The sequence below is a fragment of the Puntigrus tetrazona genome, chromosome 2, assembly GCF_018831695.1.
Source record: "Puntigrus tetrazona isolate hp1 chromosome 2, ASM1883169v1, whole genome shotgun sequence".
NCBI classification, from domain to species: Eukaryota; Metazoa; Chordata; class Actinopteri; order Cypriniformes; family Cyprinidae; genus Puntigrus; species Puntigrus tetrazona.
In genome coordinates, this window is record NC_056700.1 from 14,226,402 (window position 1) to 14,242,550 (window position 16,149).

General features: G+C 35.4%; 2 protein-coding genes across 2 annotated transcripts; one reads left to right on the plus strand and one right to left on the minus strand.

The window, feature by feature from the left end:
• Nucleotides 1-1,825: 1,825 nt before the first annotated feature.
• cbln2a (cerebellin 2a precursor) lies at nucleotides 1,826-5,210 on the minus strand. The gene is made up of 3 exons (XM_043254399.1): nucleotides 4,776-5,210; nucleotides 4,551-4,670; nucleotides 1,826-3,689 (listed from the first exon to the last, which is right to left on the minus strand). Exons 1-3 carry the CDS (start codon nucleotides 5,181-5,183, stop codon nucleotides 3,492-3,494), a joined length of 726 nt encoding a protein of 241 aa, XP_043110334.1. The 5' UTR covers nucleotides 5,184-5,210; the 3' UTR covers nucleotides 1,826-3,491.
• A 2,207-nt stretch (nucleotides 5,211-7,417) lies between these two features.
• Nucleotides 7,418-15,471, plus strand: LOC122355826 (neuropilin and tolloid-like protein 1). The gene is made up of 9 exons (XM_043254388.1): nucleotides 7,418-7,707; nucleotides 8,402-8,467; nucleotides 8,619-8,753; nucleotides 8,831-9,079; nucleotides 12,307-12,348; nucleotides 12,439-12,566; nucleotides 12,709-12,937; nucleotides 13,148-13,261; nucleotides 14,198-15,471. The coding sequence occupies exons 1-9, from the start codon at nucleotides 7,680-7,682 to the stop codon at nucleotides 14,779-14,781; spliced, it is 1,575 nt and encodes a 524-aa protein (XP_043110323.1). The 5' UTR covers nucleotides 7,418-7,679; the 3' UTR covers nucleotides 14,782-15,471.
• Nucleotides 15,472-16,149: the final 678 nt, after the last annotated feature.

Genomic DNA, 16,149 nt, shown 5'->3' on the forward strand with positions numbered 1-16,149 from the left:
TTCATCATGCTTATGTACTCCACTGAAAATGTTTGGGGTTAAAAAAATTCATTAAATTGATCAAAAGTGACAGGGAAGACATTTACAAATTTTACAAAAGATTTCCACTTCAGATATAACCCTGGACCACAAAACCTGGACAATCATAAGTAGCACAGGTATATTTGTAGCAATAGACAACAATACATTGCATGGAGTATTTTTGTAATGTCAAAAATCATTAGGATATTAAGTAAATATATGATTTAATTATTAGTAACAACTTTTGGACAATTCTAAAGGCTAATTCTCATAATTCAGATTTTGCTTTTGCACCAGATTACAGATTTTCATATTGTTGTCTAAATATAGTCCTATATCAAACAAACCATACATCAATAATGGTAAGCTTATTTGTTGAGCTTTTAGATTATGTATAAATCCCAATAATAATAAAAAAAACCTTATGACTTTTTGCGGTCCAGGGTCACGAATAAATGCTTTAGTCATCAAATAGTTCTGAATTTTTTTTTTAAATATTTCCACGAAAATAGTAAACTGTTTTTAACACTGATAATAATTCTACAAAGTCTTTGAGCAACAATTCAGCATTCTAAAGTATCATGCTACAAGATTTAATGCTGAAATTCAGCTTTGTCATAAATGGGGGTTTAAAATAAATTAAAACAGAAAACAACAATTTTGAATATTAAAAGCATTTCACAATATTACTGTTTTGCTCTATTTTTATTAAACAAATGCAGCCTTGGTGGGCATAAGGGGCTTCTCTCAAAAGCACGAAAAAGTTACATATTCTGTGAGCTTTGCATTCAAAGGTTTGGACAAGCTTGGACTGGATTTTTACTTTATGATCTTAAAATTTGTATTTCAAGGATGTATAATTGAATGCTTAATAGGTGAATTGTTTTGGAAGACAAATTTGGCCTATGTCTGATTTTTTATTTTTTTTTTCAAAACTAAAAAGTGAAAATAAAATAATTAAAATGGAGTTGGACAGAATCATGCTGAAGCAACAGCCAACAAGTGTCTAGCTTACTAGGCCAAATACTTAGAAAGCATCCCGGGATGCACCTTAGGGAAATGAATGATCGAAGCCCAGAGCTGTAATCTAGACAAAGGGCGCCTGCTTAAAATGAACTAAAATAGTTTTGATATACTGAACATTTTAAAGCAACAGCATAATTATCATTCTCCCGTTAGTTTAATTTCTCAGCTCTGGTTTGCGTAATTTGGGCATATGTGTCGTATGATAATAATAGTATAAACAATTTAATGATAAAGTAGACTGACCTTGCCTCGCTTTGCATATGAATGAGATATGAAAGCCTGCCAGTAGGCAGATTGTTTATAAGCCAGTTTAATTCACCAGCACCAGATAGTACAAGCCACAAGTAAAGCACGAACCAAGTCTATGAAATCATGACACTTCAGCACAGTAATTACCATAATTAAATCATGAGTGTTGGGGGTGAAACCTCATAATATGACATGTTTATACGCATGAGCAGGATAAATATACGCTAATAACGAAAGAATGCATGTAGCACGCGCCTTTATATCTTATAAATAAAAGTAAGAGTTTGATATACTTTAGCAAGAAGATTTACGTTCTTAAATGAAGGAATTATGCAAAAAAAACATTTTCTGCATTTTGTTCCCCAAAACCAGTCATGTTTAGTGACCTAGCAGCGACATGTGCTGTTGAGTCATGTTTTCATTCTTAATCATCTTTATGAAAAAGAAAGGTCAGATACAGGCAAGAGACAGCTTTTAGCCTTTGGGCGATGTTTACTTTCAAGCCAACTCAAATGACAGGAAGATGAAGCAGTGGCGAGACAAGATTTTATTTTTATTTTTTTTTAAATACATAAAAAAAAATCACGGTCTGAACATGTGGTCAAACATGAAATAAACCTGCACCATATTACCTAACATTTCTAACATATTATCTAATTATTTCAGGTTATCCCCTGAAATAACTCCCGTCATGATATAACATTATGTGACACGGTCTTAACGAGTGAAAATATGTGCTAGTGTCTTTTTAAGCTCTGCTCTTGGAAGGAATATTTCACTGTTTAACACTTAACACCCACATCATTCTCATACCTCATCACATTTGCATTTCACCTCTAAATAATGCTGTCTTCACAGTTTTTAATTGTGCCCATGGTAATAAATTACCTAATTTCCATCCCGTTTTCCAGCCATGCTTTGCAAAATATATAAAGCTATGAATGTTAAGTCTTTAAAGTGTTGTGTAAGACAGCATCTTGAAACACACTGCCCTGCCCTAAATGGAGAGACAACAAATCTGCATGGTATCTATATCTTTCCAGTTTTCGCGCATATTGAACTCTGTAGGCGGGTGCTACTTTCATCCTTCCTAAAACTGCCCCCGTTGGGATACTTAATCAGAGAAACTTGATATTTGAATATTATGTATGTTTGCGCTCACAGTTACACTCAAATACAACTTTTAGGATGATAAAATCCCCATGTGAATTCGTAGATGTAGTCTATAGTGTGAACTGAAGGTCTGTGCTGTCGTAGCTATGTTTCCAAAACAAAAATTACTGATAAATGTCACACTGCATGTTTTGATGTAGTCATTCATAATCATAATTATTAATCATTAATAATCATTCATATGTGTACTGAATAAACATTCAGTTTTTAATGGGTAGCGGTTTCAGCACCATGGACAGCATTGCGTTCTCTTCTCTTCTTTCACTATATTTTGGGATCGTTCACCCAGAAATGAAATGTTTGCTGGCAGCCTTTGACTTCCATTTCAAATTATTTCTCATACTATGTAAATCAAAGGGTGTTCGGTTACCAGTATCCTTCAAAATATCTTCTTTCGTGTTGAACAGAAGAAAGAAGTTCATGAAATTTTGGAACGATACAACGATGAGCAAATGATCAAATGTTCCTTTCTCCATCCCTTTACCCTCGTTGTAAAATAAAACTTTGGAGTCCTAAAAGAGTTTTTAAATACATTCCTTGTGTTTATGACATGAGTATATTTACATTCAAGTAATATAAAAATGCAAGATATCATTGCTTGTCTATGCATTAAGCCAAACAACAACGATTAAAGAGAAATGACAGTTTTTTGTACTTACTACGCTCATACTGAACACCAAATTTATAAGGGCTATACAAATCAATAAAATGACAAGCACATAACAAAACACAGTTCGTGCAAAATACGCTCCTCAATGCAAAAATATCATTGACAATATCAAACCACTCTTTCCCAAATCAATCTGTCCAAATATTGTCACCGTCCTATTTTCTTTTGAATCTCACAAATACATAAATGCATACATACACATACGCACATACATACATTTCTTCAGATCCTAACAATAAATAAAATAAACTAACGCATTCCTTGTTCTCTCTGCTACCTTTTATTTTTGAAAGCAGATACGGAAATGTCCCTTGGTCTTCAGTCTGGGCCATTTAAAATAGGCTATATTCAATTAGAGAGGGAAAACGAGAAAGCCAGAGAATGTGGAGTACTTCCACCCGCCCATGAGGTTCCCTCTCTCCAGTTTGAGATAGAGTCTGTCTTCACGCTCCAGGTGAAGCAGAACGCCGTTACTTGCTGCCTCTCGTGTCACATCTTGATCACCGGCAAATGCAGATATTATTGGGTATTCATTATGCATCAGATTGACCTAATGACACAGAAACACAAGATGTGATCACGTGCATAACAACAAGCCAGATCTTAACTAAACAGTATCTGCGCCTTTAAACATGTATTTGTAATTATTCTTAAGTAACTGATGTGTATTATTTCCATTTAACTTTTAACACTTCTTAGTTAGTATTTTTTCCGAAATGGTGACTAGCATCAATTCAAATAGTAACTAATATTATACATACTAAGAAAATAATAATTTGGTACTAGGCATTGTTCTAATAGTCAAAATAGTACCTATAGGTTTACTGGTAGAAGGAAATAATTTTTCCAATTACACATATTCATATCCAGTTTACATATTCATATTCCCTTGTGACTAGTTAATGACTTTCAACTGTTATCGATACCTGTTCCAATTTGATTTTTTCTTAATTACAATTCCAATCACAACTGGCATCTATTTCAGCTTCGAAGGTGGCTAATTAATGTGTACAAATACAGATATACATATATCTATCCTAAAGGTATCGGTAACATATATCTCTTTTTTTTTTTTTTTTTGTCATATGAAATGACTGATACTTTAATTAAAATCTTACTTATAAGATTACAGTTGGAATACAAAGCATTGTCTGATACATAAACATTAATATCCATTGAGCTATTACCATGAAACCTGTAACATATTATAACTATTATGTTAAAGAATGAGTAGTACTCTCAAATGAATAGTTACCCTTGTATTAAAACTAAAGGTAGCAGCGGAAATTTCAATACACAGTCAGGCTTGGGTTAAAATATGCACTTATCGATATTTCTTCGCGTTATAATTCAGTGGCAAGCCATTCAAGTTAGGTTTGAGCTGTTTATATTTAGTTTCTTATACCCTCACCTGAATTGTCTGTCGGTTGTAGACCTTCACAACATGAAAGCTGAAGCTGTAAATGCCTCGTCGAGGAGCTTGAAACACACTCGCCTTGAGATCGAAATGATTTCCAATGTTCACTAGTACCTGCAAAAAGGTGTTCGTTCACTTAGTCAACGTATTTTATCGAGGAGGAAAATGTTAAAGCCTACTTAACACACACACATACTAGATGTAAAAGCGGGGTCTGACCTGATCGAAGTAGATCGTCATGGACTTGTTACTCATTTCTGATGGTTCGTGGTTAGTTCCCCTGACTGCAGAAAAAGCCACTTTAGCGCCAGCAGCTCGGACAGATATCCCAAACGACGAGGTCACTCCTCCTTCGGCGGACGGGTTCGAGTCACACACAACTAAACATTTTCCTTCCAAAACTACCGGTTCTGTGTCGTTCTGTCCGAGGGAAAACGCAACGCTGAATCCCAGAAGAAGGGTGGAGGCCAGTACGGCCAAAGATCCCGGTTCCCTGGCTCTCAACATGACTGTGGAAGACCTCTGAGCAAACAAAATCCTAACGAGCACTCTTAGGAGATGAGTGAAGACGAAAGCACCTTTCCCTCTCCCTCTCTTCCTCTCGCACACACTCTCTCTCATCCACATACACCGCGCGCACGCCTCGTTTGAAAACGCCCTGAATTTTAACCATGTGCTTTAGTTTCCATTGCGCAATAGTCTATAATCAAGTTAATCAAAGCGGAATGTACGCAGCGCAGAAGAAATTAAAAGTCTAATAATTAGAATGAACACACCGCCAATCGATGATTTGGCAACCATGATACTTACAAAATCTAAACTGTAAAGGGATAAACTGTCACTTTAAGGGTTTAGGCGTTTAATGGATATTCCAGCAAACCCCAGTGAACAGTTAAAAGCGCTACTGTATTCAGTATACTGTAATGGTCTTATTATAATCTTATAAACCCATGCTCAGCATTTGCTAGTGAAAAATTAATTTGAATGTAAACTGATGTTGTGTAAGAGGTCAATGGCTGTCCACTGGTGACATCCTATTGTTTGGTTTTGTTCAGGTGTTTCAAAAACCAATATGATGTGCTATTGCTCCATCCAGTGGTCGTGAAAAGATATTAAAGCGTAACTTTATAAAAACACTTTAAACTATTTAGCACTTTAGATTTCATTTCACACATGCAAAAATTGTTAATTGTGTAAGCGAATGACAGAATCGTAACATACATAGCATGTGTCCAAATGACTGGGATGTTGATAACAGTTATAAATGTGTGCACAAAATGTCAACACCTTTCATGCCTTTATGTTTCAGAATTCAGATTTATTCACACATAAGTCTTAAACTAAATACATTTGAGCTGTAAGTTTTAAACTTTCACTTCTTCAAGTAACAACATGCTGTTCAAGTGTGTTCATAGCCCATTCTTTAACACACGCTTGCAGATTTTTTGATTAATGAAATGACACTTGACAACCACAGATTTACAGTGCCATACCTTTTCAATGAATATTTTTTTTTCTTTTAACAGAGTGTGCTAATTGGATCACTCTTACTGAAAGATGAGAGATTTAGCCAGCTAAAGCAGGTTTCTTGCAGTACATCCCCGTGTTGTGCAGCATCCATTCTTTCTTCTGTTTTAACAAGATGCTGATGAAAAGCAGCCCCACAGAGAATGCCAGTTTAGCAGAAGGCATGTGGGACCATATTAGTGTCTTCTTTTTCATTTTTTCCTCCACATTTCTGTGCTTCTAGTTTCTAGTTTAAACAAAGTCGTGTTGTTAGGTGCATCTAATATGCAGCAATACAGTGCAAAGTGTAAGAAGAAAGAAGAAAATGGAAAATGTTTGCAGGTTATCTTTTGGCCAGATGCCACAGAACAGAATGCCTCTTCATCATGTCTGTCTCTTTTCTTAATAAACATAAACAATGATCAAGTAAAATACAGACAACGTCAGCTTGATGTTGAATTGTCTTTGCTTTGACTGTCTGAACAACGTGGGTAAAAATGCACAAGCAGCAACCCTTGTATATAAAACTTTTTAGGCCTACTTTTATTGATAATATTGTTATCTACTGCCAAACACTAGCAGTAAATAATAAGTGAGTTTTACAGGACATGACGGTGTACAACAGGGCTGCACCAGGGTAAAAGGCCCTTTATAAATTGTTTAGACATGATCTTTAAGCAATGTGAAAATGCCCTGATCCACAAGCAAGGGCAAAGATGGCGTTTTAAGTCATTTGTTCTAACATGTAATAAATGTATGTAGCTTAATCCCTGAAATAATCAGTTGTTAATGTTTTTGGCAAACAATTAAATGGCAGAAAACAGTACTTTGTTAAATTAAAAGCCTTAAATGTAACTCAATACCTTGCTATATCACGTAGTTATAGGCTATTACATAAAATTATAAACATTATCACAAATTTAGCAATAAAGAGGATATATTATATTATGCCAATGAAAACGAGACTGTCTGGTCAGTCACAGGCTACTGTCCCCAAGGTCACAAGAAGAAAAAACTGAAGAAACATATTTTTATACATTACAGTCTTGTTTTAATTCTCAATGAAATGGAGCCTCTCTATTAATTATTACTGACTGTAATCACTGCACTCATATTCTTCGACAAGTAGCCCACTCCTAAAAAACCTTTTAGGTCGTTATACTCGACACGCAATTCAATTTTGCACGTTTGCATGTAGCTATTTTCAAACAGGCTAGTTTAATCACACCCAGTTCACATTAACATCACCTGGACAAACTTCATCTGAGGCAGGGCATCGCATAAATTGAATGCTCTGGCCAAATGTGAATGAAGGGATCGTGTTAATCCACGCACTCCTCGGGTCCGCAGGTCCTCTGTGCTCTGAGGCGGATTACCGACGCAGACGCGTTCAACCTGTTCCATCAAACAAGTCTTCAACTACAACTCGAGTTCGGGGAATAGCGGCAACAATTTGTGTGATGAATCTCACGCAATTCGGATCGCGTGCTTTAAGCCGCTTCTTCTAAAGACGGGCTGCTTTATATCGTAGTTATATTTTAGCTCAGTTTCATCCTGCGCTTCGCCACTTCCATTAGCATTTCATGGAATTCAAAGTTGAAACCCTTGGAGAGAATCATGGTGCCGCGGGTGAAACTGCTTGTTGGTGAGTAAAAATAACGATGCGCGAGCTTATAGAAACGAACATAAATAATCGACCGAGTAACCTCTTGAGAGCAATACACGGTTTGCAGGTTTAAGCCACGTTCCTGTTTAATGTGTTGTTCTGTTCGCAGGTTCGCACGAAAACAGGTTCATCACTATAATGTGGCATAGAGGATGTAAACATGCATTATAATCGCGGAGATAAAGTTGCAAAAGTGCAGATAGATATATGTTGGGGCATATGTGACCCTGGACCACAAAAGGGTCAATTTTATTAAATAGAAATGCATACGTCATAGGCAAATAAATAAGTTTTCGACTGATGTTTGATTTGTTAGGACGGTATTTGGCACATTTGGTACATCTGGAATCTGGGAATGCAAAAAAATTATGAGAAAAAGTTGTCCAGATGAAGTCTTCAGCGATGCACGTTACTATACTATAATCAAAAATTAAGATTTGATATATTTGTGGTAGGAAATGTACAAAATATCTTAATGGAACATGATCTTCGCTTAATATACTAACAACTTTTAGCATAAAATAAAAAATTATTAATGAATAATTTTGAACAGTAAAATGTATTGTTGGCTGTTGCTACAAATATACCTGTGCTGTTGGTTTTGTGGTTCAGGGTTGCATTTAAGAACTGTCTAAAATCTATTTTTGTCTCAGATCATTATTTATTTTTGCAGTTGTTGCAAGTCTTGTCAATCTTGGATTTTCTGGAGCCCCAACAGCACCACCAAAGAGAGCTATAGGTAATTATCTCTCATTAACAATTACCTATTCAGGGTATTGTGATCACATTCAAGAGAGATGATTGTTTATATATATATATATATATATATATATATATATATATATATATATATATATATACTTTTAAAAAGACATGCTTTGTCTCTTCAGTTAAAAACAACTCAGGTGTGACGCCAGCAGGGTTGTGTGGTTCTTGGGTCAAAGAACCTGACGGAGGGCTTTTCACATCTCCTAATTATCCTGAAAAATATCCTCCTGACCGAGAATGCATATACATAATTGAAGGTTAGCGAGCTACCATTTTCACAATTTTTAATCAATAACATCTGCATATCTAACTAGAGGTTTTAATTATGTCGTAGCTTCTCCAAGGCAATGCATTGACCTGTATTTTGATGAAAAGTATGCGATTGAGCCATCGTGGGAGTGTAAGTTTGACCACATTGAAGTCAGGGATGGCCCCTTCAGCTTTTCTCCTATTATCGGCCGCTACTGTGGACAGGAGAGCCCGACCTATGTTAGGTCCAGCGGACGATACCTTTGGATCAAATTTGTGGCAGATGGTGAATTAGAAGCCACTGGATTTTCCGCTCGGTACAATTTCACCCAAGGTAAGTGTTTTTGTCATCAGTACGTTTGTCTGTATTCACCAAGTATTTTTCTAAAATTACTACTAAAAAGTTTTTGTAAAACCTGATGATCATGTCCAGCATGATCTAAAGATTCACCTTGTGCTTGAAGTTTTGTTACAGGTTTAAATTCCAATTTATGTTGCAATGTTGTTATTGCATACTTTTAAAATCCACTGTATTTATTTGTAAACAAAACGTGTGTAGACAGTTGGTTTATTCTTAGCAAGATCCTCTGTGTTTTGGTAAATGCTGTGTTCTGTGCTCAGGTCAGATGGCCTTGCATTTGTAGTGCAGGCACACATGCAGCAGCTGAGTGGGGGAGGTTTGTGATGTCTCTGATCCCAGTTAATGAAAGCTTGTCTTCAGAGGAGCACACTCAGACTGCTCCATGTCCTGAGCTCTGTCCTCCTACTTCAGCTTCGCCAAATCCTATTGCAAATCTATGGGGTGGCCAAAATAATTTGCTTTACGCATCACTTTGGTTTTGCAAAGGGTCATGAATCTCTTGTCAATATATTTTTGAATTAATATTTCACACGATTCAATTAATAGTCAAAATTAAAACGGAAGTGAGTGTTTTAAGACAGATGTCTGTCTGTCCGTCTTTCTTTCCTGATTATGTGATGTTACTTAAATTCTGATTAAGCCAGTGTTCATTACAGCTGCCTAATAAGCACTGAACAGCAGTACTAATCTGCTCTTAAAGCTAAATCCAGTCTTCAGATTTTGGTAATGAAGCAGGGTCATAGGAGGAGAGGACCAGCAATCACATATCTTTCCTCAGAATTGACACCCGTGTAATGAAGGAAGCATCAAAAATACGTGCATCAGTGATATCATGTCTACACACAGTGGGAAACCATTCAGAAGTAATATTTAATTTAATTTAATAATTACATTAAAAACTAAAACTGTTCACATCTTTAAAAAATGCCTTTGTAAATACTGAGAGATGTAATTAATGATTATCTTACAAAAAAACGATATATATTTTTAGACTGCACTATGCATTCCAGTCAATGATTTCCTCTAACATGTAGATCTGAAATACTGTAAAATATAATTCTGCATGTCATAAATCAGAGATTTATTAGAGACCTACATCCATGCGTCCTGTTACATCAGCATAAAGAATAATCTTAGCCAAGCTGTACCAGAGGTAAGAAAACACGAGAGGATTACTGTGAGTCCCTGAATGATTTTAGATTGAAACCCTAAAGACTCATCCTTGTGAATTTTTTTGTGGAAATTATAAATTAGATCTAGATAGACATGATAAACTAGCCAGAGCCTATTAACTGTTTAAGCCTAAAACACTGTGCATGAATAAAAGAAATGTAAACGGGCTCCTGTAAACACACCTACATCTTATTATTTAGGTTCCTGTCACACTGGGTAGCCTAATCTGTGTGAGGCTGGTGCAGGGATTATTAATCCACGTACAATCATGCCTCAGGACATCATTCCCTAATCCTATGTGTTTCAGTTATTATGGTAAAAGAAAATAAATGATTGTATGATTAAATGACCGGGACAGAAGTTCCTCAAGGTCAGGGAGAGAAGTCATCCATGTGTTTTATTTATCTGTGTCTGCCTTTGAAACCATCAGTCAAACAAAATTTCATCTGCTTTTAAATATTTCCTATGTTCTTAGAGAATTAATACAGTATGTATGTAATAAAGCGGATGAGCCGAGAGACGAACGGATCCAAACGCAGGCCCTTATTTATAGACACGGTCAAGAAAACAGGCGGGGGTTAAAATATAAGTAAACAGGTATGGTGAAGGCAAGACAAAAGCAATTCAAAAACAGACAAAAATCCAACGATCGGCAAACAATATCCAAATGGGCTAGGCAAGAGGGGTAATCCAAAAACATGAGCAATAGACCGGGCAGGGGCAAACAGAGTCCAACGACAGGACGAACGGGTAAATCCGAAATACACAGATGAGAATCAGAACTCAGGAAAACAAACAAGGCAAGACTATTACTAGACTAGGAAAATTGAACTGGCTCTGTAATGTAGATATCACAAGTTGAGTGATAAATGCTGAAACAATACATAGCATTGAACAGAGTTTGGAACTGCTGTTTATGGGGTGGGAGTGAATGAATGCAGGTGAGGGTGTGATGAGTGCAAGTGTGTGTGTGTGTGTGTGTGTGTGTGTGTGTGTGTGTGTCATCAGTGCAGTGGGTGATGGGAACTGCAGTCCAGTGCAACAGTTTGTGTGGTGTGAGAATAATGGGAGACTGACATCTGGTGGTGAGTGAAATGAAAGTCCATGGACTGAGATCATAACATTGTAAACTAGTGATCAGAGGATTGAGGTCAGTAATACTTTTAAGGTTGCTAAATACTGAAAATAAAAATATTGAAATATTTTTATAATTTAAAATATCTTCTTTATTTCAATATATTTTAAAATTTAATGTATTCCTGTATAATGTATAAACTGAATTTTCAGCACCCTTACTTCACTCTACAGCATTACACAGTGAATATTGTCTGGAAACTATCCATTTTTTCATGATTCTTTAATTATTTAATTTAAAGAAAGATCAGAAAAGCAGCATTTATTTTAAATACTTTTTTATCATCACAAATTTCTTCATATTTATTTAATTTTCATTTATTTACTTATAAAGTACAAATAAACACAACAAGAGTTGACCACTGTGCTGTACAAAAAAGGTAAAATTTTAAAAAAAGAAAAGTAATACACTATATATAAGGTAAAATGAGACAGACAAAGTATTATAAATAATTATGCAAGATATATGCAATATATGATATGCAAGAGTAAAAAGTTGAGGCTGTAACTTTACTGTCATGTGTGATGAGCTTAATGTGTCCATCCTTAATAAAAGCCTTTCTGACTTTACACTGTACAGTGTACACTCTTTTGTCTGCTGGAGTCCTCACTACCATGACTTACTTTTCTAAACCAACTTCTGCAGAAAGATCATTTTGGATAACAAGATTTTTGATTCTAAACAGCATGGCATATACCAGCCTTTAAACTCACGCTCATCGGTCTTTTCAAAAGCAAGAAGCCACCCCTTTTGATATCCAGGCCAAAATTTTATGTCGCTTATGTGAATATGAAATCATGAATGTGTTTGTGGGTGTATGACCTTATTAATCGAAACAGATTAAAGCCTTACAAAGTCCTTAATCACTCACTCTCCTCTGCTTATTTTACAGATCCTGATTTCAAAGACCTTGGAGTTCAACCACCTCTTCCTAGTGAGTGAAGTGTTATTTTCAAATAATTGATCTGCTGCAGAATAATAAAACCCCTTCACAAAGATACTTTACTGTGCTTTGATGCTGTAGTTTGTGAATTTGAGATGAGCGGGCCAGAGGGTATTGTGGAGTCCGTAATGGTTACGAAAGAGGGCAAAGCGTTGCAGACAGAGGCCGTAGACTGCAGGTGGTTCATAAGAGCTCCTCCTGGCTCGAAGGTAAAACTTCATTCACAACTGAAATAAAGCCCAGCGTGGGCTGATCTTGTTACTTTCCACTATTTGAGGACCTAAAAAACACGAATAAATAAAAAAAGAGATCTCCTAAGACAAATGTGTGAATGTGTCTCTTCTCGTAAAGATCTATTTGCGTTTCCTGGATTATGAGATGCAGAACTCGAACGAGTGCAAGCGAAACTTTGTGGCAGTGTATGATGGGAGCAGCTCGGTCGAACACCTGAAGAATAAATTCTGTAGCACGGTGGCCAATGACGTGATGCTGCTGACTTCATTAGGTGTGATTCGTATGTGGGCCGACGAGACCAGCCGCAGGAGCCGATTCCGTATCCTCTTCACCACCTTCCACGAGCGTGAGTCATTTCAGCGGTTTTTACACTTTTTATTTTTTATTTTAACACATTTCGGTAACACGTACATGTTTCTTTCTAGTGGTAAAGTCGTGATTTACCTCTTATGTTAACTGCATATGTGGATTAGCACGTTATTCGTGCTGTACTGAGTCATTTCAGCAGTTTTAGCAGCATGTTCTATAATTATTATTGTTTTGCTTTGCTTCCCAGCTCCATGTGAAGGAGATGCTTTCTTCTGCCATAGCAACATGTGTATTAACCACACACTGGTGTGCAATGGTATCCAAAACTGCGTCTATCCTTGGGATGAGAATGGTTGCAAAGGTAAACAGACACATTTTTAAAAATGAAATATTAAAAGAAAATTGTGGTAAAAAGTATTTATGCTGTCAACTTTTACTCAAGTCATTTGATGTTCCTTCTCATGTGGAACACATTTAACCTCAATATATATATATATATATATATATATATATATATATATAGTATACAGTATATTATATCTGTCATTTGGTCCATCCAGCTGACCCTAATTGAATTAATTGCATGGACACGGATATATTTTTTAAAATATCCTTCTTTGTTCAAGAAATATGTATGTATTATTATAATTATTATAATATTTATTATGTATATGATGAGAGAATTATCATTTTAGATTAAACAGTTCATCTGCATATAAACTACTATTTGACTTTTTTTGTGAAAATGTACTTTTGTATAATCAGTTGTATCCTAATTTGCCACCAAGGATACATTCATTTGTTTAAAGTAAAGATTTGTAAGGATACAAAACTTTTTTTCATTTGAATTTAAAATGGTTAAGTAACAAAACTGCTTTCAAGATATTAAAAATAACTGTTTCTTGAGGACCAAATCAGCATATTAGAATGATATCGGAAGGATCAAGTGACACTGGCTATTGAAAAATTCAGTTTAGCCATCACTACAATGAAATGTTTTAAAATGCATTAAAATAGAAAACGGTTATTGTTATAATAATGTTTCAAATTATAGTATAACATAATATGTTTTAATTTAACAATATATGATTGTATAATTGTATATATAAAAATATATATTGGTTATAATATAAAAGCACATATTTGCATTTTTGATCAAACAAATAAAACACTGGCAAACATAAAATAATTATTTCAAAACTTTTTAACAACAGTGTATATTGTTTTTTTTTTGTTTGTTTTTTTTCTTAATTTAAATGAATGTGTCAGATACATTATTTACGCTACTTTTGCACAGAGAAAAGAAAAGCCACTATTCTGGACAGTCTCGACAACACTAATGTGACCATTATTGGTGTGACCTGCGGAGTGGTGATTATCCTGCTCACCGTGTCCATAATCATCCAAATAAAACAGCCACGGAAGAAGTACATAATCCGCAGAGATGAATTCGATCCCACGTTGCTGCACGAGGCCTTCGAACCCCCCCACTACGAGCTGTGCACGTTACGGCAAGCAGCCTCATCCGATGGTGATGTTTTACCTGACGACTTCCCCAAACTGCAGCGCACCTCCTCCAAATGCATCCACGGCCATCACTGTGGCTCTCAGGTGTCCAGCACTCGAGGCAGCCGCAGCGATCTCAGCCTGAGAGATGCTGCAGCTATTCTCTCAGAGATGGAGCCAACCATACAGCCTCCATTTCCTCTGCAAGCCACCCCTACTGGCCGCAGGAATATCCTAGTGATGAAGCACAGCTACTCGCACGATGGAGCTGAGGAGTGCGACCTGGATGATGAACTTTATGACGGGCCCACCACCAGCCGTGGGCGAGCTGCTATGGACAGAACTGTGCATCGGTCAGTATCCAATGACTTTTAATGGTTTTCCATACATTTCAGCCCAGCTTTTGGGCAGATTACTTTCTTTATTGTCCTTTTTGTCTCTGTTTTATTTGTAACAGTCATGCGCTTGTTTATTATGTTTGGTTACAGACAAAATTACCTTGTCTAGTCACTCCATTTTCACCGTTTTGTATCCATAATGGATTATGGATGCATTAAATGGATATGTGAACCATAAAACTGTATTCCTGTCAGTTTTATTTTCCTGTTTTGTATGTGACTAGTCCTGGGCTGTCTAGTCCATATAAATCGATGACTGTTATGCACTTTTGTTTGAATCCTAATATTGAGACATTATATTAGGACACTCAGTCATTGCATATGTTTGATTTAAATATTTTGATTCATGCTGTTTGGTGTGGTTATTATTTAAAACATTACATAAAACATGTCATTACTGCTATGGCTATTTTCATCTTTGCGTTTTTTTAATGTAGGACAGGCTTCCCTCTTTCCTCTAGGTTTTCATTTAACTGTGTTTTACTTGTGATTTAATTTATTTGTATTTTCATTGCTTTTATGCCTATGTGAGAGCATTTATGCTTCTTTTATACTTTGTTACCCTTCATAATTCAGTATTCATTCTCACATCGCATTACTGATAAAATTACAAACAAGTTGTTGCTGTCTTATTTTATTGCATTTTTATTATAAAATTTAAAGTAGAACAAAAATTATATTTAAAAAAGCGCCTTTCCATTGGATTTCCTTGTCTTTCATTATCCTTATTCATAACACTTTAGAGTGGTTGTAGGCATGTGTGCATTTTTAATATTGCCAACCTTGCCAATATAACATTTAAATGCTATAAAAGTATTTTTTCCTTTACTGCTGTCATTTAAAGTTGAACAAAAGCAGTAGTGAGAGTACGGATGACGAGAAATTACTATTATATATATATAAAAAGTATAAATAAATGTAGAAATACATAAATAAATAAATAAAAATTAAATGCTGAAATAAATAAATAAATTGAGACATATATAAATCAATAAATGCTGAAATAAATAAATATAATAATTATATCAAAAGTTTCATTTTTAATTGTTATTGTTGTACCATTTGTGTTATACTACATTTATTTCTGCATTGTACAATGTAGACTGATAATTAATTAATTTTAGTTATTTATGCAATTCTGCATGTATTTTTTTTTATACTAGTCATAGCAGTTAAGTCATATGAGAGATAATTAATGAGCACACATTTTGATGTATGTGAGTACGTCCGCATAATAGTGCCTCCCTGTGGTACATTAAAGTAATAGCAGGGAATAAACTTTCACCGCTATTAAGAAAAACATGTAAAGGGACAGTTAATTAATAGGCTATAAATCTAGCACTCA

Coding starts and splice junctions, on each gene's coding strand:
- LOC122355826 (XM_043254388.1), top strand. CDS start 7,680: ATGGTGCCGCGGGTGAAACTGCTTGTTG. Junction 12,349..12,438: donor AGTTCAACCACCTCTTCCTA/GTGAGTGAAGTG, acceptor TTGATGCTGTAG/TTTGTGAATTTGAGATGAGC. Junction 12,567..12,708: donor GAGCTCCTCCTGGCTCGAAG/GTAAAACTTCAT, acceptor CTTCTCGTAAAG/ATCTATTTGCGTTTCCTGGA.
- cbln2a (XM_043254399.1), bottom strand. CDS start 5,183: ATGTGGATGAGAGAGAGTGTGTGCGAGAGGAAGAGAGGGAGAGGGAAA. Junction 4,671..4,775: donor TGACGATCTACTTCGATCAG/GTCAGACCCCGC, acceptor ACCTTTTTGCAG/GTACTAGTGAACATTGGAAA. Junction 3,690..4,550: donor ACAACCGACAGACAATTCAG/GTGAGGGTATAA, acceptor CTGTGTCATTAG/GTCAATCTGATGCATAATGA.